The 21,250-nt window shown below is 39.0% G+C and overlaps 1 protein-coding gene across 4 annotated transcripts in view; it reads left to right on the top strand.

The window, feature by feature from the left end:
* The window catches only part of KCNQ5 (potassium voltage-gated channel subfamily Q member 5), a 283,110-nt gene that overhangs the window by 194,593 nt on the left and 67,267 nt on the right, over nucleotides 1-21,250 (top strand). For all 4 annotated transcript variants that reach the window (XM_059468563.1, XM_059468562.1, XM_059468561.1 and 1 more), the window contains exons 2-3: nucleotides 1,334-1,424; nucleotides 17,960-18,086. In XM_059468563.1, the coding sequence (XP_059324546.1) occupies nucleotides 1,334-1,424; nucleotides 17,960-18,086 (218 nt within the window). The remainder of the gene's footprint in view (nucleotides 1-1,333; nucleotides 1,425-17,959; nucleotides 18,087-21,250) is intronic.

The following is a 21,250-nucleotide window of genomic DNA, read 5'->3' as shown; positions in this document are numbered from 1 at the left end:
AAAAGAAAAGGCTTCTTCAGAAGCTGGCTAAGCTAAGAATAGAATAGAAAAGAGTGATAACAAAAGAGCTCTCTCAGACTCTGTCCAAGACAGCTCAGTCCTTGATTGGCCATTAATTGTAAACATCCAAGAGGGGCCAATCACAGGTGGACCTGTTGCTTTCCACAGCAGCAGATAACCATTGTTTACATGTGTTGCTGAAACTCCTCAGCTCCAGCACGAAACATCCTAAGAAAGGATTTTAATGGAAAGATGTCTGTGACAACTGATAAGTGTTTTAAGAGGGAATTTAGCAAAACATTGGTAGAATCAATTATTACTGGGTGCTATTACTTATTAGTCAGTTCATAATACTGTGGGTAAAGTGAACTTCATTTCATGGATAGTGAAACCATCCAGTTCACAGATGATTTCCCTAGCACAATGGTACTGTGGGTGAAGCAGTACAAGGGGAAAGGATAATCCTTACCACCAACAGTATATGTGTCAGGCCAACACCAGTTCTGCCAGATCATGTCTGCAAACACATGTGCTGTGACTGCTGAGGGTTGGACATGGGATATGCAGGAATTTCTGCAATTATGCCATTTGTTTGGATCTTCCTCACAAAAAGATTTAAGTTTTTTTGCCTGTGTGTTTCATCAGTATCATGAAACATACAGACTCATGCAAACTCAAAATTGTGTTCGTGTTTTCCTGATTGTAACTTCTTGCCCTGTGGCTTGTGTAATTGTTTTAAGTTCTTCAGTGGATTGTATGGTACTAAGTTTGTTCCCAGAATGGAGCCTGTTCGCTGAGGACAGTGATGCCATAGCTCTGCCTCTCACTTCAGGTAGTTTGAGCACTAAGTCTGTTGCTCAGAAGGAGGTTGTTTCTGATGGACAGACAGGTGCAATATGTAACTTAGCTCTTTAGTAAGCTTATGCAGCAGGGATTTGCGGTCAGCGGTGGGAGAAATGATTTTTCAGACCTGGGAAACAACCCTCCCACTGGAAATCTCTCTTTAAAGACACTTAAATTATCTGGATTGCATAAAGGTAGAGGACTGTGTTACAAAAAGTAGCATCTTTGGATATTGGGTCATTTTACCAAGAAAATCTTTTTCCTCTGAATTCTAGCAGTGCTGCTTAGAAACATATAGATTTAATAGATTTAACAGGATATCATTCTAATGTCTTTAATGAACTGAGTTAAGTGGTAGCTATGTTCCCCTCTACTAATGAAGACTGTGCAGAGACAGTCTTCTAGTAATGTTGGTGAAGTACAAACAATATAGATACTGGGTCAGGGTACTGGAACATATTAACAATTATTAATATTCTTTCTTTTTCAGTTTTCTCCTTGTGTTTGGTTGCTTGATTTTGTCCGTGTTTTCTACTATTCCCGAACATACAAAACTTGCCTCTGGTTGTCTCTTCATTTTGGTAAGTGAAAATTCTAAATGCAAGATAGTTTTACAGATACTTTAGTATACATTCAAATCCTCTCCCTCACCATGGAGGAAGTAATATAATACAATAATTGAGCATTTAGAAAAAAAATCAGACGTTTCTTCAGAATGAAAAAAAAATGATAAATTAGAGGATTCCACCATCTTTTTATTTAAAAACAGGTCAGATGGTAACACAGTGCTAATAAAGTATGGTAGTGCATCCCATTCTTTGCTTGAGAACTGCTGTGGTTTATAACAGATAGATTTTCTACTGCGGTTTGGCAGTGACTGAGCATGAAAGACCTTTGATATTGCTGCTGTCATTTATAAAGTCAGTATGTAGTAAGAGGCACTTAAAATAGGAATTAATTTTGGTATCTTAGATACAGATTTGGGCTAGCTATTGGTAGATACTGACATTTTACTAGCAGTTGCTGCAGTAGGATGTGGTAGTTTCATTATTTCTTCATAATACATGCTTTTGTATTATATTTATCTCTCCCTTTTCCCTCCTGAGATAAATGAAAAGGGCTTTAATCCCTAAAAGTGCTTAACATTTTTCATGCATTGTACCGAGGACGCGTTATTCATCTGCTTCTTAATGGGCCATTTAGTTCTGCAAGTGGTGACCTGAGGATAGGCAGTAGCAGATATTAAAACGTCACCATGTACCCAGAGTTACCATGGTTATTTCAGTTCCATGCATTCAGCAGGCTGTGCCTTGTTAGGTAGCACCTGAGGTGAAGTAACTGTTGACAAATGCCAACATTTTAATTGTCATCACTGTGTATATCCAAAAACTCTGGTCTTCAGAGCAGCTCCCTAATTAACCATGGCATGAGCAGGCTGATAATTATGTTGCGTGCTACGTCTTTACAGCACAATGGGCCACTGCATCAAAATACCTGAACTAAATGTCCAGAGCAGGCTAGGTGCAGGTATGTGGTGTTTTGATCCATTGGATGATTTCTTAGCAGGGCTAATTAGGGAGAGCCATGCTAAATGTTGCATTTTTCTTCCTAGCCATATTAGTGCTTTTTCTTCCTCTGGAGAAAAGATCAGGTGGCATTAAACCAGCTAAAAATGGTCAGATTTAAACTTACACTCCTACCTAAACCCATTATTTACAAATCTGAGCAACACTTGGTAAATGGAAGTCTGAATGTTCTGCAGCTAGTTATATTATTGTAACTGGTACACTAATTGCTAAGATTTTTTGGTATAGAAAACAGGAAAATCTGATTAGTCTGAAAATACCCTATTTGTAATAGAAGAGGCTTTTGTGGCAAGTAATCCGTTTTCCTGTATACTTATGCAAATTGGTCACAGAAATACCATTTGTTCTGACATAAAATATGCATTTCCCGCGAGCCACATATTTGTTGATTGTGTTGGCACACTTAGCAGTGCTGATTCCTCAGCTGGCTGGCTCCCTGTACCGTGCCACAGGTCTCCCAGGAGCCACAGTGTGCAGGAGCTCTGTGGATGCCTGGCCTGCTCCCAGCGCTGGGCAGAGGTGTGGTGAGCTCTGATGCTGGCACACCAGTCCTTGCAGAGGTGTCCATCAGCTGAGCAGTGTCTGCTGGGGGAATCTTCTGTGCTTTTTGCTGCTATGGCTTCAAAGATGAGCTTTGTCCATCCTAACCGTTCTGTCTGTACACCCCATGGCATCCTCTGAACATGGAATAGGCCTTAAGGAGGAAGAGGGTGGATGGTTGATCCTTGAAGCATCAATACTAGCCTCATCCAGCATTTCTACAATAAAGCCTACTGTGTTCAGCAAACCTTTGGCAGGAATAAACCTAGTGACAATGAATTTTGCATCTCCTGCTGTGGGTCTCTAATGGAGAAATATATAAGCACAGCAAAGTATGATGTTCCAGAAGCAGGCTAAAGCTGACTGCTTAAGTGCAGATTGCTGATGCATGGTTTGTTCCCCCTCTACATACTGATGAGCAGCTGATATTAACAATGTTACCAAAACAAACTTTTGCAACCACAAAGCAAGAGGACAATACATTTCTACATTAACTCAGGAGCAGTTGCTTTGGCTGTGCCAATACCTAACTGCAGTCACTAGAGTTTTCACAACCTTTTCCTTGCAGTGATTCACACAGCTCTTCCAAATGTGTCATTTAGTAAGACAGCTGTGTTCCCTATCAGGTCTAGTTTAATACTGTTTGTGCATTGTGCTTGAAATAGAAGATACATGTTTATTTTTTAATGAAGTACCGTACAGATATAACAATCCATAAAGCTGCCTGCTGGGTTTCTGTGAACTGTTTGTTTTGCAGATTTATTCCAGATGGTCTTCCCTACAGCCATGTTAATTGGCTAAAAAGCTAATGTAATGTTCCTCCAACTTAATACCTGAGCTGCTGCGTGCACTGGCTTTTGACATATTGCAGCTATTCACAATTGCACAGGGAGATTAAAGAGGGAAGTGTAGATGAGCTGAGCAAACCTTTTCCTCCTTCTCAGAAAGGCCAGAGGAGCTGAGAAGATTATTCTTCTCCAATCAGTCAATTCCATTTATCTGCCCGAGCCATGCCTTGCAAGGGAGCAGAGAACACATCTCCTGATCACTGCATCCCAAATACTCTCTCAGAAACATGCAATTTGTGATAGCTCAAAGCAAATCATTGTTTAGGAAAGCAATAATAGCTGAGGGCTTCTGAGCTTCAGCAGAGGTTAACGGACTCATCTGGGCTGCAGAAATGCCTGAGCTCTGCTACCAGAGCTGAGGCAAACCTGTCCTGATGTGCTGTGTCAGACCCAGCTTCAATTCTGGCATCCACACAAGAACTGCTGTGTGCCAAGGCTGCTTCTCCTTATCAGGAAACTTGTCAAGGGAAACACCTTTAATATTTGAATTTTATGCTTAACATGAAAGTCATGCAGATAAGTTAAGTGCATGTTACATACAGTAAACATTGGATTGTTGAATCAGTAATTAATTTGGTTAGATTTGTGTCCAGAAATAATAAGAGTAACCAGGAGGAGATCATCAGATAAAACTCCACAATGAAAATTATGCTTTAGCCTCATCTTTACACACAACTTCTGGCACTTGAGTTGTAGCAGTGACATGTCCCAGACAGGCAGTAGGATAAAAATCTACTTCAGCATCAAAATAAACCACAAGCAGCTTAAGAATCCAACTAACACAGCAAGAAAATAATCTTTGGGGTGTTGCTGATCTACAAGTACATTTGCTAGCACTTTATCAAATAATAAACACAAGGGGAGTAAAACTGAGACTGTGAAGGCAAAATCAAACTTTTTGGGAAGATAGCCAAGAAGGAATATTATCTGGAACTGGAGGTCATTCACTCTCTTGACCAAACTCCCTATATTTTAAGTTCATTTTCAACTAAAGCTGTAAGTTATGTGAATTTCTGGTTCACTTCTGTTTGTTTGCTGTCAATGCAAGAAAATTAATAAAATAATTTCAGTTGACCCAGGAAGATTTGACTAATTGAGAAGTAAAAAAAAAAAGGTCATGGATCAGTTTAATGCTTCATTTGATCTGGCATAATATATTATTTCTGTATTTTATTATCTTAGAACTTTTGGCTTAAAACTCAGATTGAGGTTATAGGGAAAAAATCATTTTTATTTGAAGTGAGAAAGCATCCTCTTTTTTTTTTTTTTTTGCAATTTTAATTTTTAATCAGAATGGGTAGATTGAAAAATGTAAGTGAATTTCTGCAGGACTGGTTTTATCAAATCTGTTTTGTGGTTTTCTCTGAAAATGGCTGCAGTAGAAAGCTGTACCCAGATTTGTAGAATAAAGGCCTCTGAAAATGTACTCTAAGAACACATTCTTCAGTCAGAAATAGTTCCCAAAGATACAAAAGCAGACAGCGTGCACAGGATGAAGCTGGTTTCTCCATGTACTATGGTCACATACATGAACCCAAAATGGGAGTCTACCAAGTGCTTCTAGCAATTAATATCTTTCCAGGATTTTTTTCTCTTAATATTTTTGCATAAAAGAAAGAGGATACCCATTGATTCGAGTACATAGTATACAGCTGCCCAATTTGTCTCTGCTCTAGGAAGTCCAACCACAGGAATGTAATCATACAAATCCACTGCAGCATTGTAAAGCTGGACAGAGTGGATTTTAAACAGGGAGATGGATAGTGCTCAATTGAAAAAAGAAATAAAAGAAAAAGCATTTTTAGTTTAGTTATTGTGCCTCTTGCCATGCTTGGATAAAAGACCACCAGACCTGGAAAAGGACTTAATGATAGCTCTATAGGACCAGCTATCAAGGCATAAAAAGAAAAAAATATTTTGAAAGATTTCAATTGTAGATACATTTCTAACAACAGTAAGGTATAGATCATATTACTGGATTTTTCTTGAGTCTTCTTCTGAAAAAAACAGATTAATTTTACCCCCAGTTAAAAAATCATTGAGTTTGTTGAAACTCAAAATCAGTATTTCTCAAGAAATACTGATTTCTAGTGTTTTATTTTTCAAATCAAAACTTAGCTTTGAAATTTCAAAATTCCTCATAGAAATCTTTAAAAAATTGTATTAGATATACAACGATGATGTTATCAAAGACAGAATAAGAGAGGGAACTATAATGTTGATAAGGTCAAAACCTTCATGTTTTCAGTTTTGTTTGGATTCATGTACACTAATATTATAATAACATGAGAAAAAAATCAATAATGTAATAAAAAACTCCCTGTTAGCTTTAAAAATATTCTTACCACACAAAAATGAATATTTTCACATCTTTGCTGTTTAAATGGATGCTCTCCTATTATGTATACAGATTTGACCAGGTCCGAGCTGACTGTTGTTACAAAAACTTGGACAGGAGTTCATCACAACTGCTTGTGAATCTTTGTGTAGAAACAGAGCAGACTTTCCACTATAAATTTAAGTGCTGGACCCACTTTGCTGAAATTAAAAGTTATTGTGAGGAAGTCTGACAGAAAGCAAAAAGTTAAAATAAGAGATGGAGTTATTATAAACAGTGGCTGTCCTCAAAGGTTAATTCTTCTCTCAGAAGGCAGTGTTGGCACTTCCAACTAACCAGCAAATCTCTCTAACAAACAAGTACACACTGTAGCTATGGAGAGAGAGATGAAAGTAACCATAAAAATTATTTCCTAACAACAGAACACAGCACTGCACATAAAACTCTCAAGATATCTATATATTGTCAGCAGGAGGTATCTATATATTGTCAACAATGCTCAGGATGCTGAGTACACTTCAACAGGTCAGAGAATAAAGATGTCTCAATCCTGGCATAAGCCTGTTATTGATATGGTTCTGGGATTGATTATATTGTTAGCAATGTTTTGTTCTTTCTTTTCTTTTATTCTTCTGTATTAAGCAGAGATTACCTTTGTAAAGAAAAGATTGAAAATCACACATTGAACAGAATCATTTTTCCATTGTAATTAAAACTGCAATATATTAGGTGCTACTGGGAAAGCTTAAATGGGTTTGATGACTAAAGATGATTAAAACTGCATATGGGATCTACAATCAGGGAAAAAATAATCTTATAACTGAATCACTTAAAAAAGATAGGATAACTATGAAGAGTTACCTCAAGTGATACAGCATTCAGCAGCAAATGCAGTAGAAGGCAAGAGAGTTTTTGTCACTGCCAGAGCAGAACAACCAATCAGACACATTTAACAAGAAATCTGCATTTGATGTGCAATGTTAGGATCACTGGAGTTGCCACAGGTCAGTGGCTGGTGGATGAAATGCCATCCCCAAAATTATTTTTCATTCCTTTGAATGGGCAGGGCATATATAGAGAAATGAGTGGTAATGTGCAACGAAGAAAGATGAATGGAAATAGCAAAAGTGCAAGTAGTGATAAATGTAAGAAGTTCATGAACTAGTACAATTTTAATATTAAAATGGCTAACATGCAGTAGGAAAGTCAGTGTTGAATTTCTAAATAGGTACATTACAGTAATTTATGTGATTGCTATCAGTTCCTGTATAAATGGGGAAAATGGGGAGGACTAGATGTCAGTGATGGGCTGGCAGGCTTCAGATTAATAAGGATATAATTCTTTGAGGAGGGGAAAGCATATCTGCTTTTAGGTTGATCAACACATTGTGCTAAAAAACCAAACCAGCTGTCTTGGACTTCCTTTAAGGACAAGTGGGCAGCATTCCTTACACAAATGCTTTTCCCATGACATGTCTTTCTTGTTTTATCACTTTAAGTGATAACAAGGTAGCATGGGAAATCACGTCCAAGGAATAAGTTTAATATTTTCTGCAGATGTAGATTTGTGATAGATTATGATAGATCCTGCAATATTGAATTTTATTGGCTTCATGCCAGAGTTTGAGATGGAGATCAAGAGCTACCTCCTTAAAAGAAGCAAGAAACAGTTTAGATTGCAACAGTAAAAATGGATAGATATCAAACTCTCTATCAGAAATTCAGACCTGACCTTTGTCAGGGAAATATTGATTTGCCAAATGGAAATGCAGAATATGTCCCCAGAGGAAAGCCAAAGTACTTGGTTAAAAATAAGATGTAAGGAAAAAATTCTGCAAACCATTAAATGTTAAAAGGAATAGAGTGCTGAAGAAGGCAGGACATCAGTGATATGAAAGCTATTTGGAAATCTAGGGAAAATCTGGCATCAGAGTAACACAGAAGAGCTGCAAACCATTCCATCTCTTTGCAGAGATGCGACAAAGCATGTGAAGACACAGCTTGCTGCAGTTGAAATGTGAACTTTCCTCAAGTCACAGGAGAAATCTGTTCAGTTTATGATTTGGTTTAAAAACTGTGAATTTGAGCAAATGTCCAGCACACAGCTGGATAAACACACCATTTAATGAGTGAGCAACTGGCTCATGGGTTGGGCACTAAGAGCTGTAGTGAATGGGGTGACATCAGACTGGTGGCCTGTCACTGTCACTGGTGGAGTCTCACAGGGCTCCATTACCAGCCCTGTGCTCTTCAACATCTTCCTAAATTACTTGGAGACAGGACATGAAAGGGATACTGAGCAATTTTGCAGATGATGCAAAACAGGGAGGAGTTAGGGCTCCCATAAAGGCAGGGAGGCCCTGCAGAGACTCTGTGGAATCAGAGGGCTGGACAACCACCAACCAAAGGAAGTTCAATGGGAGAAATTGCTGGGTTCTGCACCTGGATGGGCAACCCTGGATGTACAGACAGACTGGGGAATGGGATACTGGAAAGCAGTGCCTGGGAAAGGGATTTGGTCAATGGCAAGTTGAACATGAGTCAGCAGTGCCCTGGCAGCCAGGAGGGCCAACCCTGTCCTGGGGGCATCAGGCCCAGCATCACCAGCTGGGCAAGGGAGGGGATTGTCCTGCTCTGCTGATGTCTGGAGAGGCTACCTGGAACAGAGGCTGGACAGAGTTAAAGGAATAAAGTATTTATTGAAAGGCCTTCAAAGGACACACCTTGGGCAGCACAAGAGCCCAGCTGGGGCTCTGTCCAAGATGTACCCAGGATGGACAACCAGTCACAAGTTTTCACGCTTTTATAAGTTTTGGTCCATTTACATATTTGGGTCAATTGTCCAATTACAGCTTCAGGTTATGAAGTCTCATCCTCCCAGATTGCTCTCTTCAATTTGCAGTTGTTTACACTTTTTGGCCCTGAAGCAAATGTGTTCTTGTTTCTCAGGCTGGAAAAGGATTGTTTTGTGTAACTAAACTTTGAAGAGAACTTGGTAACACTCTATATGAAGTTCAGAATCACACACTGAGGCAGGACAGATACTGAAAAATATGAAAAACTCAAGGCATCACTGCTCTGCACTGGAGCAGCCTCACCTCCAGTGCTGGGGGCAGTTTTGGGCACTGTAATATAAAAAAGATTTAAACCTGTTAGGGAGTGTCTAAGGAGGGCAACAAAGATGGGGAAGGGCCTTGAGGGGAAGCTGTGTGAGGAGTGGCTGAGGGCACTGGGTCTGTTCAGCCTGGAGGAGACTGAGGGGAGACCTCACTGCAGTGACAGCTTCCTTGGGAGGGCACAAGAAAGGGCAGGCACTGATCTCTGCTCTGTGTGACAGTGACAGGACCCAAGGGAATGGCCTGAAGCTGTGTCAGGGGAGGTTTAGGTTGGATATCAGGAAAAGTTTCTTCTTCCAGAGGGTGGTTGGGCACTGGAACAGGCTCCCCAGGGAAGTGGTCCCAGCCCCGAGCCTGAGAGAATTCAAGTGTTTGAACGAGGCTCTCAGGCACAGGGTGTGGCTCTTGGGGGTGGAGCTGTGCAGGGCCAAGAGCTGGGCTCAGTGGTCCTTGTGGGTCCCTTCTGACCCAGCTGGTTCTGTGATTTTGTGATTCTGTGCAATAAGTAATGAAATACAAGCAAAAACAAACAATCAAAAAAAGTCTGTAAGAATCCAGAGTAGACATACCTATAATGAAAATATCCACATAAAGTGAAGGTGATGGTAAATACACAGACACACAGTGGAACTAAGTTCAGTCCTGAGTTATGGATGAATTAGAAACATGAAGTAGCAGATAAATACTGGCCATTTTAGACTTTTAGGCTTTCGTGAAGTACCTAAGGAAAGGGTGTATGTTATGGACAGGACAATAATACCTTTGGTATCACATCTGAACCAGACAGGAATTGGCTAATTGTGCCACATGAAGATATGATCACAGGAAATGTATGCCGCACAAAGATATATATATATATGTTTTATTTTTCCAAGAGACCAAAATTCCATAAGCCTGGAAAAATGTAATAGGAAAAACTGCAAAACAGTCAGCGAATGGCATGATGTGTGAAACACAAGGCTTGGTATACTGGCTCCCAAAATTCAGTTATTTGACTAAAAATGGGGCACCAAGTCAGTTTTTCACAGAACTTAAGGAACTGAATAAAGATATTGTGACCACATACATGTCCAAGTAACAGAAATGTTTAATGAGGTGATATTTTGGAGAAAATAAATGTGTGAACAGGATTTTGGCTGATTCGGTTGACTGCCTACCAAGACCAGTTTGCAAAAAGTTGGAAACTGTCAGAAAACACACTCTTAAAGTTGTCTTCTGAAAATTTTGGTACCAGTAAAATTTCAGCATGTATCAACCAAGATGCACTTAGGTCTCCCAGTGGTTAAAACATGCACAGATGAACACCTAAGGAAGCTCTCCTAATGAGCTTTGACAATTGGGAAATTGCAAGAAGTAATTTCTAAAAGAAGAGTGCAGATATCATTTGCAGAATCTCCAGCATTTAACAGCTCCAAACATGCTAAGGCCAAAGAATAAATTAAATAAATGAAAGAATGTCCTACTCTGCAGTACAGCATGTCAGATGTTATCAGTTAATTGACATGCACATGATCAACCGTAACAATTAGCCTAAACCCCTTGCACCCATACAAACTCAATAGGGATGTCAGGGCATAGAAGGATTCAGAGTTCTGATGCCTGTTCTACACTTGTTTGGGACAGAGAAAAGATACAAAATTCTTCACAAACATTTCAAAAGGAAAATTTTGGATCTGTGTTGCTACAAAGACATGTGCTTGCACGTTTGCCTCTAATGTGACATCAGAAATGTGACTACAGCAGAAAAAAATGTGTGAAGAAATCACAAAGGAAGTGCAAAGGCCTGGGTACAGCTGTACAAAGCTTCTTTGTTTTCAATATGAGGATAAATTTAAAATCAAAATTAGACCATTTACCACATATCTTACTAAAGAGAAAGAAAATCTGAACAAGCGCAGAGACGGGTAAAAAATTTTTGGAAAGTAGAAAATTCTTCTATTACATGACTTTTATGCTATCATCTCTTTTAAGGAATTCTCTTATATATGCAGATGCACCTGACACATAAACAAAAGGTATGGCACAAGGCAGTGAGCACAAATGGCTGGAAAACACTGTCAAAGGTGGTGCAGCATCTGGAAAAGAGCAGGATAGACGTGGAGAAGTCAGTGCTTCCCATTGCCCCTTTTCCAGTTTGAAAGAGGGTATTCAGTGGTCATCAGAGCATCCCTAGGAGAACCATGTCCGCCAGAAGGAGCTTTGGGAGCTTTGTATCCACAGGTACAAACTGCAGATTGCCCAGATGGTGTTGGCAGTGACCATGGTGGCCAGTGCAGCCCTGCACACTCGCTCCTCTGGCACCAGCAGGTCCTCAGCAGCTGGCCCATGATGGTGATGTGAAGTGAGTCTGCTGCTCTGGGGAGGCTGAGGGTGCTGAGGAAGGCTAGCACAGTTTCGGTGGTAGGAATCATACATTGTGTCTGACATGGTAAATACTTGTCTTTATAAGATGTTATGAAAAGCATAAATAAATGGCATCTATGCAGTTCTGCTGCTGGGTTGTACTAGCTGATTCAAAACTGGGTTTTTTTGAAATAAAAATTCACAGCTTTTTTCCCTTGCAAAGGAATAAAGAAGATGCATGACTGATGGGTGCCATGTCAAATATAAACATTAAAAGCTAGAAAGGAGTTGGATAGCAGAAGTCATGTGGATTAAGCTTATAACTGGGATTTTAATATTATATCATTAGATTTGTAGCTGTGTATTTCAGTAAAAGGCACAAAAATGATTTCTCAATAATCCTCTTTTTAATGTCAAATCTACATGGAAATTCTTAATCATAATATGGAAAATCAAGTGCTCTAAAAGCATCACATCCATTATAAAACTGATAAATGGTAAAAAGGTGCATAAATTTCACTTCATACTTATTGTATTGCACTGGGAGCTGAAGTGAAGTCTCTGGTTGTGATTTGTATGCCACTAATAGATTCTATTCTGGGTTATGTTTTCAGATTTATGGCTGTCTCTCCCTCTGTTCAACTGCAGTTGGAAAGAATTAAAACATTTTTTTCCTAAGTGTATGTATGCACACCAAGATATGCTTGTTAGCTGTTTAGACCAAAGATCTCCTCTTTTTAGTGCTGAACCAGGAATAACACAAATGTGTTCAAATTTACCCTGATTTAAAACATGCATGTATTCTTACCTACTTGTTTTAATCTGGAAAATGGCCAGTATAACACAACTTCCTGTAGTCCCACACCAGCTTCTGCATCATAGCTATTTAAAGCCCAGACCTTTGTCAGGTTTCATTGAGACAGACCAGTGTTGTGCTTCCCCTCACACCCAATGGCATATCTTTAAAGTGTACAACCCAGCTTTAGAGCTTAGCACCTGGAATCTGTAGAGGGGGATTTTTTGGCTTTAGAGACATGTGTTGTTGATAAGCTGAGGTTCTGTTCTTGCTTTCATGGAATGATAAAACAATCTTTGACTATGAGTAATAAAGCATTGCTATTTGGATAGTATCAAGTATTCATGTGTCACCATGAAGATATTTCAGCAGCTGGTGACATACTTAAATCATACTACAAATTAAAGTATGAAAACATTTTTATTCTCCCTCCTTTCAAAATGATTTGGAAACACTGGACTTGCCTGTTTATGAGATTTTAGGGAAGAGGGGATGTGTCCCAAGCAGTATCAGATTACATTGTTCCTCGTGCTCTGCTGTTGTGTTAGTGCACTGAGGCTCACTGATTTACTGGATCTGCAGGGCAGCAACACTGCAGAGATGTCCTCAGAAGGGAAACACTTGTGGCCCTACTGAAGCTTATTTCAGAGGGTTCATTTGGTCTGTTCCTGTCCACCTCTCCAACTTCTGACAATGTCACTTGTAAACACAGCTCTCCTATGAGCACAAGGCAGGCAGCTCCTCACATCAGTCTGCAGCTCTGTTGTGCTACTTCATTAGCCTTTAGAATAATTAAAATCACCATTTCCATACAAGAAATACAATTAAAATAAGAGCAGAGACATTGTCTTGTGGGTGGATTTCTTATATCCAAGCCTCAGCTCATTTGCACATTGCAAAATAACCTGAAGCATCCTAGATCAGGGGACGGTGCTTAACTTTGGTCATTTTCCTATTGCAAAAATGGCTCCAATTCCCCAATGTTACAGTCTGCAATGAAGGCACCTGATTCATCATCAGCAAATTATTTTCAGTTTTAATACTCAGTTGTGCTAAGGAGTGAGAAAGCTATTATATAAACTTTTTGTTTGCTGTTAAAATATTATGCTTAGGGAAAACATTAACATTAAAAACTGCCTGAGAAGCATATTAATGTAAACAACTTCAACAAATCATGTATCCTAATTGGATAGGAGGGGGAAAAAAGGGGGTGGGGAGGGGGGAAGTGCTGGATTTTGCAAAGTATGCTTGATTTTCTTAATCATCAACCCTGTTGATTAGAGTCCTCCAGGACCTTTTATTAACAGAAGCCTTGCTCTGGATGACCTCTTATTTTCTTTTTCTGCCATTTGTGTGAGCCTCATTGTTCCAGTGGTGTAACAACCCAGGCACACACAGATGTAAAAATCTTCAGGAGTACCCTGTTAGCCAAAAGCAACTGAACCTTGTCAGCCCAAGCGTGTCAGCCTTGCTCCTCTTGCATGTGCATGGTTCCCCAGGACAACTGGAGCTGCATGTGCAGAAACATTTCAGAAGGAAAAGCTCATCAGTTTGGATGAACTGTGCTTTGAGAAGGAAGAGAAACTTTCCACTGCCCGAACCAGCAATGCATCTGCCACAGTGGTTACTGGGAGGTGCTAACTGTGAGCTTGGGCAGCCAAAAATGTGACAGATTGTGGTGACTCTGGTGGAAGGCCAAATGCAGCTGTGATTGGAAAAGGATAACAAGACAGGGAAAAAGCAAGAAATGGCAAAGGCCAATGCACCTCTGCTCTAACTAGGAAGGGAAGGGTTAGATTCCCAGTAAATCTTAACTTGCTCATCAGTTCAAATGCAGCCTTGCTTAATTTTGAAGAGGGCCAGATTTATAAACAGTGCAAGATTTTCCCATTCTGATGTAAATGTTGTTTCTCATTCTCATAAGTAATTCAAAATTAATGATGTTCCATTATATTATATATAGGACAGAGATACATGGAATGCATCATTTCTTCAGTCTACAAAGCACGAAGTCTAATGATTTATTCCATCACATGCCTTTCCAATTATGTTCTGATCGTCTGTTTCAATTGCTAAGGAACAAAACCCAAGTTATTTCAAAGCCTAGATTTATCCTTAAGTTGGCAATAAGCCTTCCAAATGAAATATGAAAAAATAAAAATCCTGATCTTATTTGGGATGCATCCTTCCAATTTTTGTCCATGGAAGACCAAAAACCTTGTAACTTTGCAGCTGCCATAAGAAAAAAAAATGTAATTCCCCAGCCTGTATTAACCCTGACAGAGATTTGCCTTAACATTTTGACTGAGTGCCCCAACTACTAAAACATTACTTTTTCAACAGTTGTGTGCAATTCTTTGTCTCTCTCTGGTTTTGAACTGAACCAATCCAAAATAAAACAAAGCTGTTATGTGTACTACTACTATGAAGAGCTCTGTTTCAATACATTATGTTTTTTGGGAAAATCCTTTCCCTTTAACTTCATTATATTTTATATTTATTCCCTTCAAAATCATCTTTTTCTTTGAGGAAGTAGGAGTCATTAGGATATAAAGATCAGTTTGAAACATCACTATTTCAGTAAGTGCAAAAATAAGTGTGAAACCCCATATACATTTTATTCAATGTCTTTCCTTTTTTTAAAGCTTATAGTGTACTTAAAAATCTACAGAATCTTGTTATGGGTGGAAGAAAATCATATATAGCATTTTTAAAAGCAGCAGTTCTTTTAGTATCTCAATGCACAGAGATGTAATTATTGTATTTGAGCTCAATATAACTACAGTTGTTATATTGCTTAAATAGCAGAAAAAATTGTTTAAGTAGTAGAAACCTTAGTTAATTTTGAGACAATATAACCATGCATAAATTTCTAATGGCTCTAGAAATGGTAACTTTTCCTCAAGGAATAAACAGAGAAATTTCACTTTGTTTCCTCAAGAAAAATCTTTTACTCCACCCACTAAAAAAATTTTTGAGAAAATATATTTTTTTCTCTTTTTCTCTACCAAAATAGATGTATCTCCATGAAGTTTCTCTTTTTAGTATAGGTGTTTCTGTCAGAGAAAAATCTGATTTCTGACTCTAACACACAAAGGCACCATGCAGTGCACAGACTCTCAGAAACGTGCTTTCAGCACACAATAAATTTTCTCATCTTTGCCTCACTGAGCAAGCATAGCTCCTAGTAATGGCTAACAATAGGACAGGTGATAAATACAAAACTGCATAGCACTGGAAGGAACCAGAAAAGGAAACTTTCCAAAAAATTGCCTCTTTCCAATTCCTACCAGCAGTTCTGCGATACTGTTTGAACTGACTTGAAGCTGTGGACTAGTCCTTCCAGGATCATTGAGTACTTTTTGTCCTTGCCAGTTCCCCATCAGAGGCCCTGCCAGGGCTGGAGTACAGGGGAGGACACACTCCTGTGTGTGTGGATCAGCTTCTGGAAGGTGCCTGGGACAATTTCTCTGTACTCACAGAGCGTATCGCCCATCTGCACACACCGTATGTTTCCCAGGGAAACAACAAACTTTATTCAAATGAAATGTGATTAAGTTTTAACAAGAAAAGGATTTTACTGGAAGCAAAGAAATTTTCATGCTTTTCAGACCTCCTTTCCTTCAGTATCTCTTACCCTATCCCAAAGAAGAAACTTCTTTAGGGGAATCAGATGCAGGAATGGCCTGGATGCCTGCCATCAACCCTCATAAATTCAGAGGCACCATCTAACAATGTGTAAACCAGATTTGACAATTCATGATTTAACTACCACTATAAAAGTGGTAGTTAAATAACTAAAATGCGTATTCTTCCTTTTTTCCAGTTGGCTTCCTGTCCATTTGTTTCTTGGCCTACACAGAATTTCCTACAAGGAAATGTACCACAGCATAGCCAACTATTAGGAATTATTGTTACTATATGGGGAACTTTTTCAGTTTTGTACATAATCCTTTCTGAAGTTTTGCAATAACGCTGTCCATAAAATTAAGTTGAAGTTTCTTGTAGTGGAATAAAAAGAAAATCTTAAACAATCACACACATTTTTCCATGTTATTTTCTAATAAAAAATGTGGCATTTTCTTCAGCCGTGTTTTAGCAGAGGGATCTTATTCTACTTTTGTGACTTAGGCATTCAATATGGGATTTCAAAAAACAAAAATGAAGACAGTGAGGAAGGCTCTAAAAGTGCCTTTCAATGTAAAGTAGCTACACAAGCTGACATGTTTTGGGAAGGAATGCTATGTTTTCAAATTGTTCCATGACAGCAAAAACAATTAAGTCCACAATGTTTCAGTGGACTTAATCTAGTAAAGAACCATTACATGGCACAACATTAATAATGCCATTTGTTCGGGTGAATTAAAGCCTGAGCTGACACGTTGGCTTGTAGAGTTGTAGGATCTCACTGTCTAAAAACATGCAAATGTTTACTGGGGAAAAGTCAATATTGGATCAACCCTACCCTTACAAATATTTCTCTATTTAATTCATTTGCAGTGCTTCCTTACTGGTACCACACTAATCCTCATCCTGCAGGAATAACAAATTAATTGGCTGACAAGGAACAACTTACTTCTGGACATCAAAATGCATTGAGCTGCCAAATAAAACACAACTTCCATCCTTTTCTTCTTGATGGGCTGTTTAAGAAACTCCATCAAGTACTTGTCTCCTTCTGTGAATAGAAAGATTTTTATTTTGTCATTTCAAAATACATGACTTTGTGATGGTATTCCAGAAGACTATCTAAGTTTGTAATTCCATACAGTGTGTATGTACTATCACTGCATATTATTGACCTGCAGATCTCCTTAGGATATGGAGCTGAATTGTACTCCAAGCTCTATTACTGCACTATTACCTCACTGTTGTGATGAAAATTTTTTAGAATAAAAATTGCATAAATACATGGTCATGCTTTTAAAATAGACAGTCTTAAAGAAGACTCCAATGAGAAAGACAAGCAGGCCAAAGAAGCAAGGCAAAATTTCTAAATGCTTTCATTCACACGTTGTCCAGGGAAGGTTATGCCTAGGGTGGGCATTAGTTTATTGCCTTACAAACAATTGCATACCCATTGTATGTAATTACACCTGCATGTACCTTAACCTACTGCTAGGAACAGATTGATTTCCCAACCTCAAAATCTCAGTTACTTCACCTGCATATTGTAGCAATGAGAGTGTGTCTCCCAAAACTTTCAGCCTTTAAACTAAGAACTAATTTTATGAATGTGGATATGGAATAGCTGTGTAAATTACCTCTGCTCTGATGCTCAACATCTAAAGTCTTTGAGTACTTTGCTCTGATATTTTTGTCTATTATTCAGTGTTTGAAAATATTTAGTAGCCACTTTCAGTGTGAAGTTCTGGGGACTGTGTGCTGCTTGTAGATGTGTAACCATCCTGGGGAGCAGGATCCCAAGTTTGGCTTGGGATATTCAGATGCTCAAGGTGGATTGTCAGACACAAACAGTAGTGATAAGTTTCCTAAAGCTTAAGTGTTGGTTATCTGTAACAGGCATTTTTCTTATTTGCCATTTCTAGGAATTTGTCATGATTGTTGTCTTTGGTTTGGAATTTATTATTCGTATCTGGTCTGCGGGGTGCTGCTGTCGGTACCGAGGATGGCAAGGAAGACTGCGCTTTGCGAGGAAACCGTTCTGTGTGATAGGTGAGTGTCCCTGCTCCAGCTCATTTTGAGATAAACATCTCCCCTCTCCTGTTCTGTTTCTGAATGAAAACTGTTGGAATCAGACTCTGTTTACAGCAACCAGCTGTAAGTCCAGAATAGCTGTGTGTCAACTCTCATCTGCCCAGGGTTTCTTTAGATATAAATCATAACATCCCTAAAAACCAGCCAGTCCATGTTTCTTATGTTCTCCAGAAGACATTTTCCTATGAATCTCATACAGCTAGCCTATATATTGGATAAATGAGGAGTTGAGAGCTGATCTAATTGAAAATCAGAGATGTATGCTTTGAATGGACACACTACATATTCTACATACATGCATAGATACCACACACATATGTGTGCATAACATGTTTTTCTTATTTAACCTCTGTGATCAGACACTGCAAGAAGTTTGAAAACCTCCCTAGAGACATCTTATGACAACATGAAGATGTTTTCTTCTGTCTTGCTTTTCTCTGCATGACAATCCGCATATCAGCTCTGCAGTGACACTAGCATAGGATACAGTATCTTCTTCATTATTTCTTCTACATCTATTTCAAGACACTATTCCTTTCCTTCTTTGCTCTAGAATTTGTCTGTGACAGAATAGACTCAAAATCCTATTTTGAAAAGGGATCTGTAGGAAAACAGTTTCCCAATAAAGGCAGAAATCAAAGATCAAACTCATCTGATAATTTCTTATTTTTCAAATGGTTTAGAGAAAATGCTTTTTCTAGATTATCTGTGAAACTTCAGGATACCAATATGTCAACTTCTCTCTCAACTTCCTTCCTCTCTCCAGCCTTTAATTTCATCTGCCTATATCTCAATGTAACTTATGGATCAACTGGGGCAGGAAATGTGTCCTTCCATACATCTCTACAGCAGCTAGTACATGGAGTCATATGCCTACAGCCATGAAACACACGGGTTTCAGTGTAAGAAGTAGATGAATGCCATCCTGGTCTAAACAGGAGTTACAGTGTTCCTTGGCATGGCAGACCAGTACACTGGTTAGGCCTAACGTGTCAAGCTAGTTTTTTTTCTTCCACCTCGTTTCCTGGTAAATCCACACTTTGTCCCACTAAGCCACTCCTGCAATGGAGAAAGTTGCATGAGCAGCTAGGAAGACACCCCAGATTGTCACTCCCTCAGAAAGAAACACTCCATCTATTCTGTTTTATGAAACCATGGAAGAGGGACAAGTATCATGATTGGAATTTGGGTTTTTTGGGCAGCAGGGGAGATGGGTAGATACCTTGCCAGGTCACACACTTGCCCCAAGGTTTCCATGCCTAGCAGAAAGTGGAAATCACAAAACATGGCTACCTTCCTTAACCAGACTTACCATTATTCCAAGATTTTATCGTGCACTAGAAATTTTGCAGTAGTCACGTTTTGTCAGGGCACAATCATAAGAAAGCACCACTGTTAATTTAGTAAAATTAACTTACTACAGCAATTTAGAGCTTACTAAAAACACCTTTGAAGATTTTGAAGTTACTAGAATCATTTGACTTCTCAGAATGTTTGTCTTGCTACTCTTCCAAATGCCATTGTATAGAAACACCAGCAGTTTGTTTGATTCTGCTTTTGTGTCTCCTCCCTTTCCTGTCTCCACTCAACTGGCAAGTTTTATTCCAGTGATTAGCTTCACTCTGAGGTGTTAATTCTCAGCAAAACTGAATGCAGGAGTTCTTTGTTGTACAAAATTCTGCATATTTATAAAACATAGATGTGGTGCTTAGGGGCATAGTTCAGGGGTGGATTTGCCAGTGCTGGGTTTACAGTTTGACTCCATGATCTTAAAGGTCCTTCCCAACCTAAATAATTCTGTGATTCACAGGGAGACTGTATAGATTTCCATGTCTTCCTTAAAACTACTCATACCTACCCTCCTACTGTTGGTGAAATAGTTCAAGCATGTCTTCTGGCACAGATCACCCTGGAGGTGTGGGTTTGCTTCACTTGAGTATGGTATTTCCTCCTTTCTATGAAATTCACCTGCTCTTCTTGTTTACTCTGTTTTTATGTAAGCAGTCCCTGGCCTTAAAAGCAACATTCTTGGAACTCTATTACTTGGAACTCTATCACTTGCTAGCAGAATTAATTAGTAGACAACAGTCTATTGTTTGTGGATGTTTTCCTCTGCTGGTGCACTGGATGGAAAGGCAACTTTGTTCTTCAACTCCTGGAAACTAAACCAATAGCTTGAATTTCTTGCCATTGACTGTTCTGCATGTTTCTTCTATTCATCAGCTTCAGTCCATTTCTGGACTTTAGCATCCCCAGAAGGGAGTTTCTGATATTCTGATGTTCAGCATCTTTCCAGATTTGATCTTTTGAGGAAAAACCAAGTCATCTTGCACCTCTTGCTACATAAAGTAGTTATTTGCCTGACCCCTTGGCTTTGCAAGTGTGAGGCAGCAGCAAAGGTCAGGAGGCTGTGTTGGCCAGAGCACAATCAATAGATGATTATCTCCCTTTAGTCATCACTCACTAGACCATATCCAAGATACTGCACTCCATTTTCCCCCTCCAACACCATACCTGAAAGACCTTAAAAAACTGGAGTGAGTTCAGTGCAGCCATGAGGATGATCAGTGCTGGAGCAGTTGCCCTGTGAGGAGAGGCTGAGGGACCTGCACATGTTCATGCTGGAGGAAAGATGGCTTCAGGGGAAACTCAATGAAATCAGTGCTAAGGCCTCCCTAAGAGAGATTCCATTCCAATAGGCCTAGTTTGGGCCTATTACTTTTGATTATTTACTTAGTCATCCATTCAATTATTCTTTCCGTTTATTGTTATAGTGGAACAATAATATTTTAGAAGACAGTCTGTTTACTATTAATTAAACTTGCTGTAGATCTCCAGCAGATCTTTTCCCTGATTATTTTTTGGTGATTAAACACTAATCACATAGGGCAGTGGCCTAAGGGCTTAGAAATAACAAATTTGAGGATTGCCCCAAAGATAACATTTAGACAGCCTTTATTTTTTCCATTAATAACCTAATAACCTGAGAAATTTTATTCAGGGCCGAAGCTCTGTGTTTATATTAGTGTGCCTACAATGTCACTACTCTGACAAATTAGTTCGTTAAGCATCACTGTGTGCTACCAGGTTAGTAATTACATCTAACAAATTATTTGACAGTT

The sequence above is a fragment of the Ammospiza nelsoni genome, chromosome 3 (genome assembly GCF_027579445.1).
Source record: "Ammospiza nelsoni isolate bAmmNel1 chromosome 3, bAmmNel1.pri, whole genome shotgun sequence".
Taxonomy (NCBI): Eukaryota; Metazoa; Chordata; class Aves; order Passeriformes; family Passerellidae; genus Ammospiza; species Ammospiza nelsoni.
The sequence above is the reverse complement of the archived record's forward strand: the minus strand, read 5'-3'. Positions and strand labels throughout refer to the sequence as shown.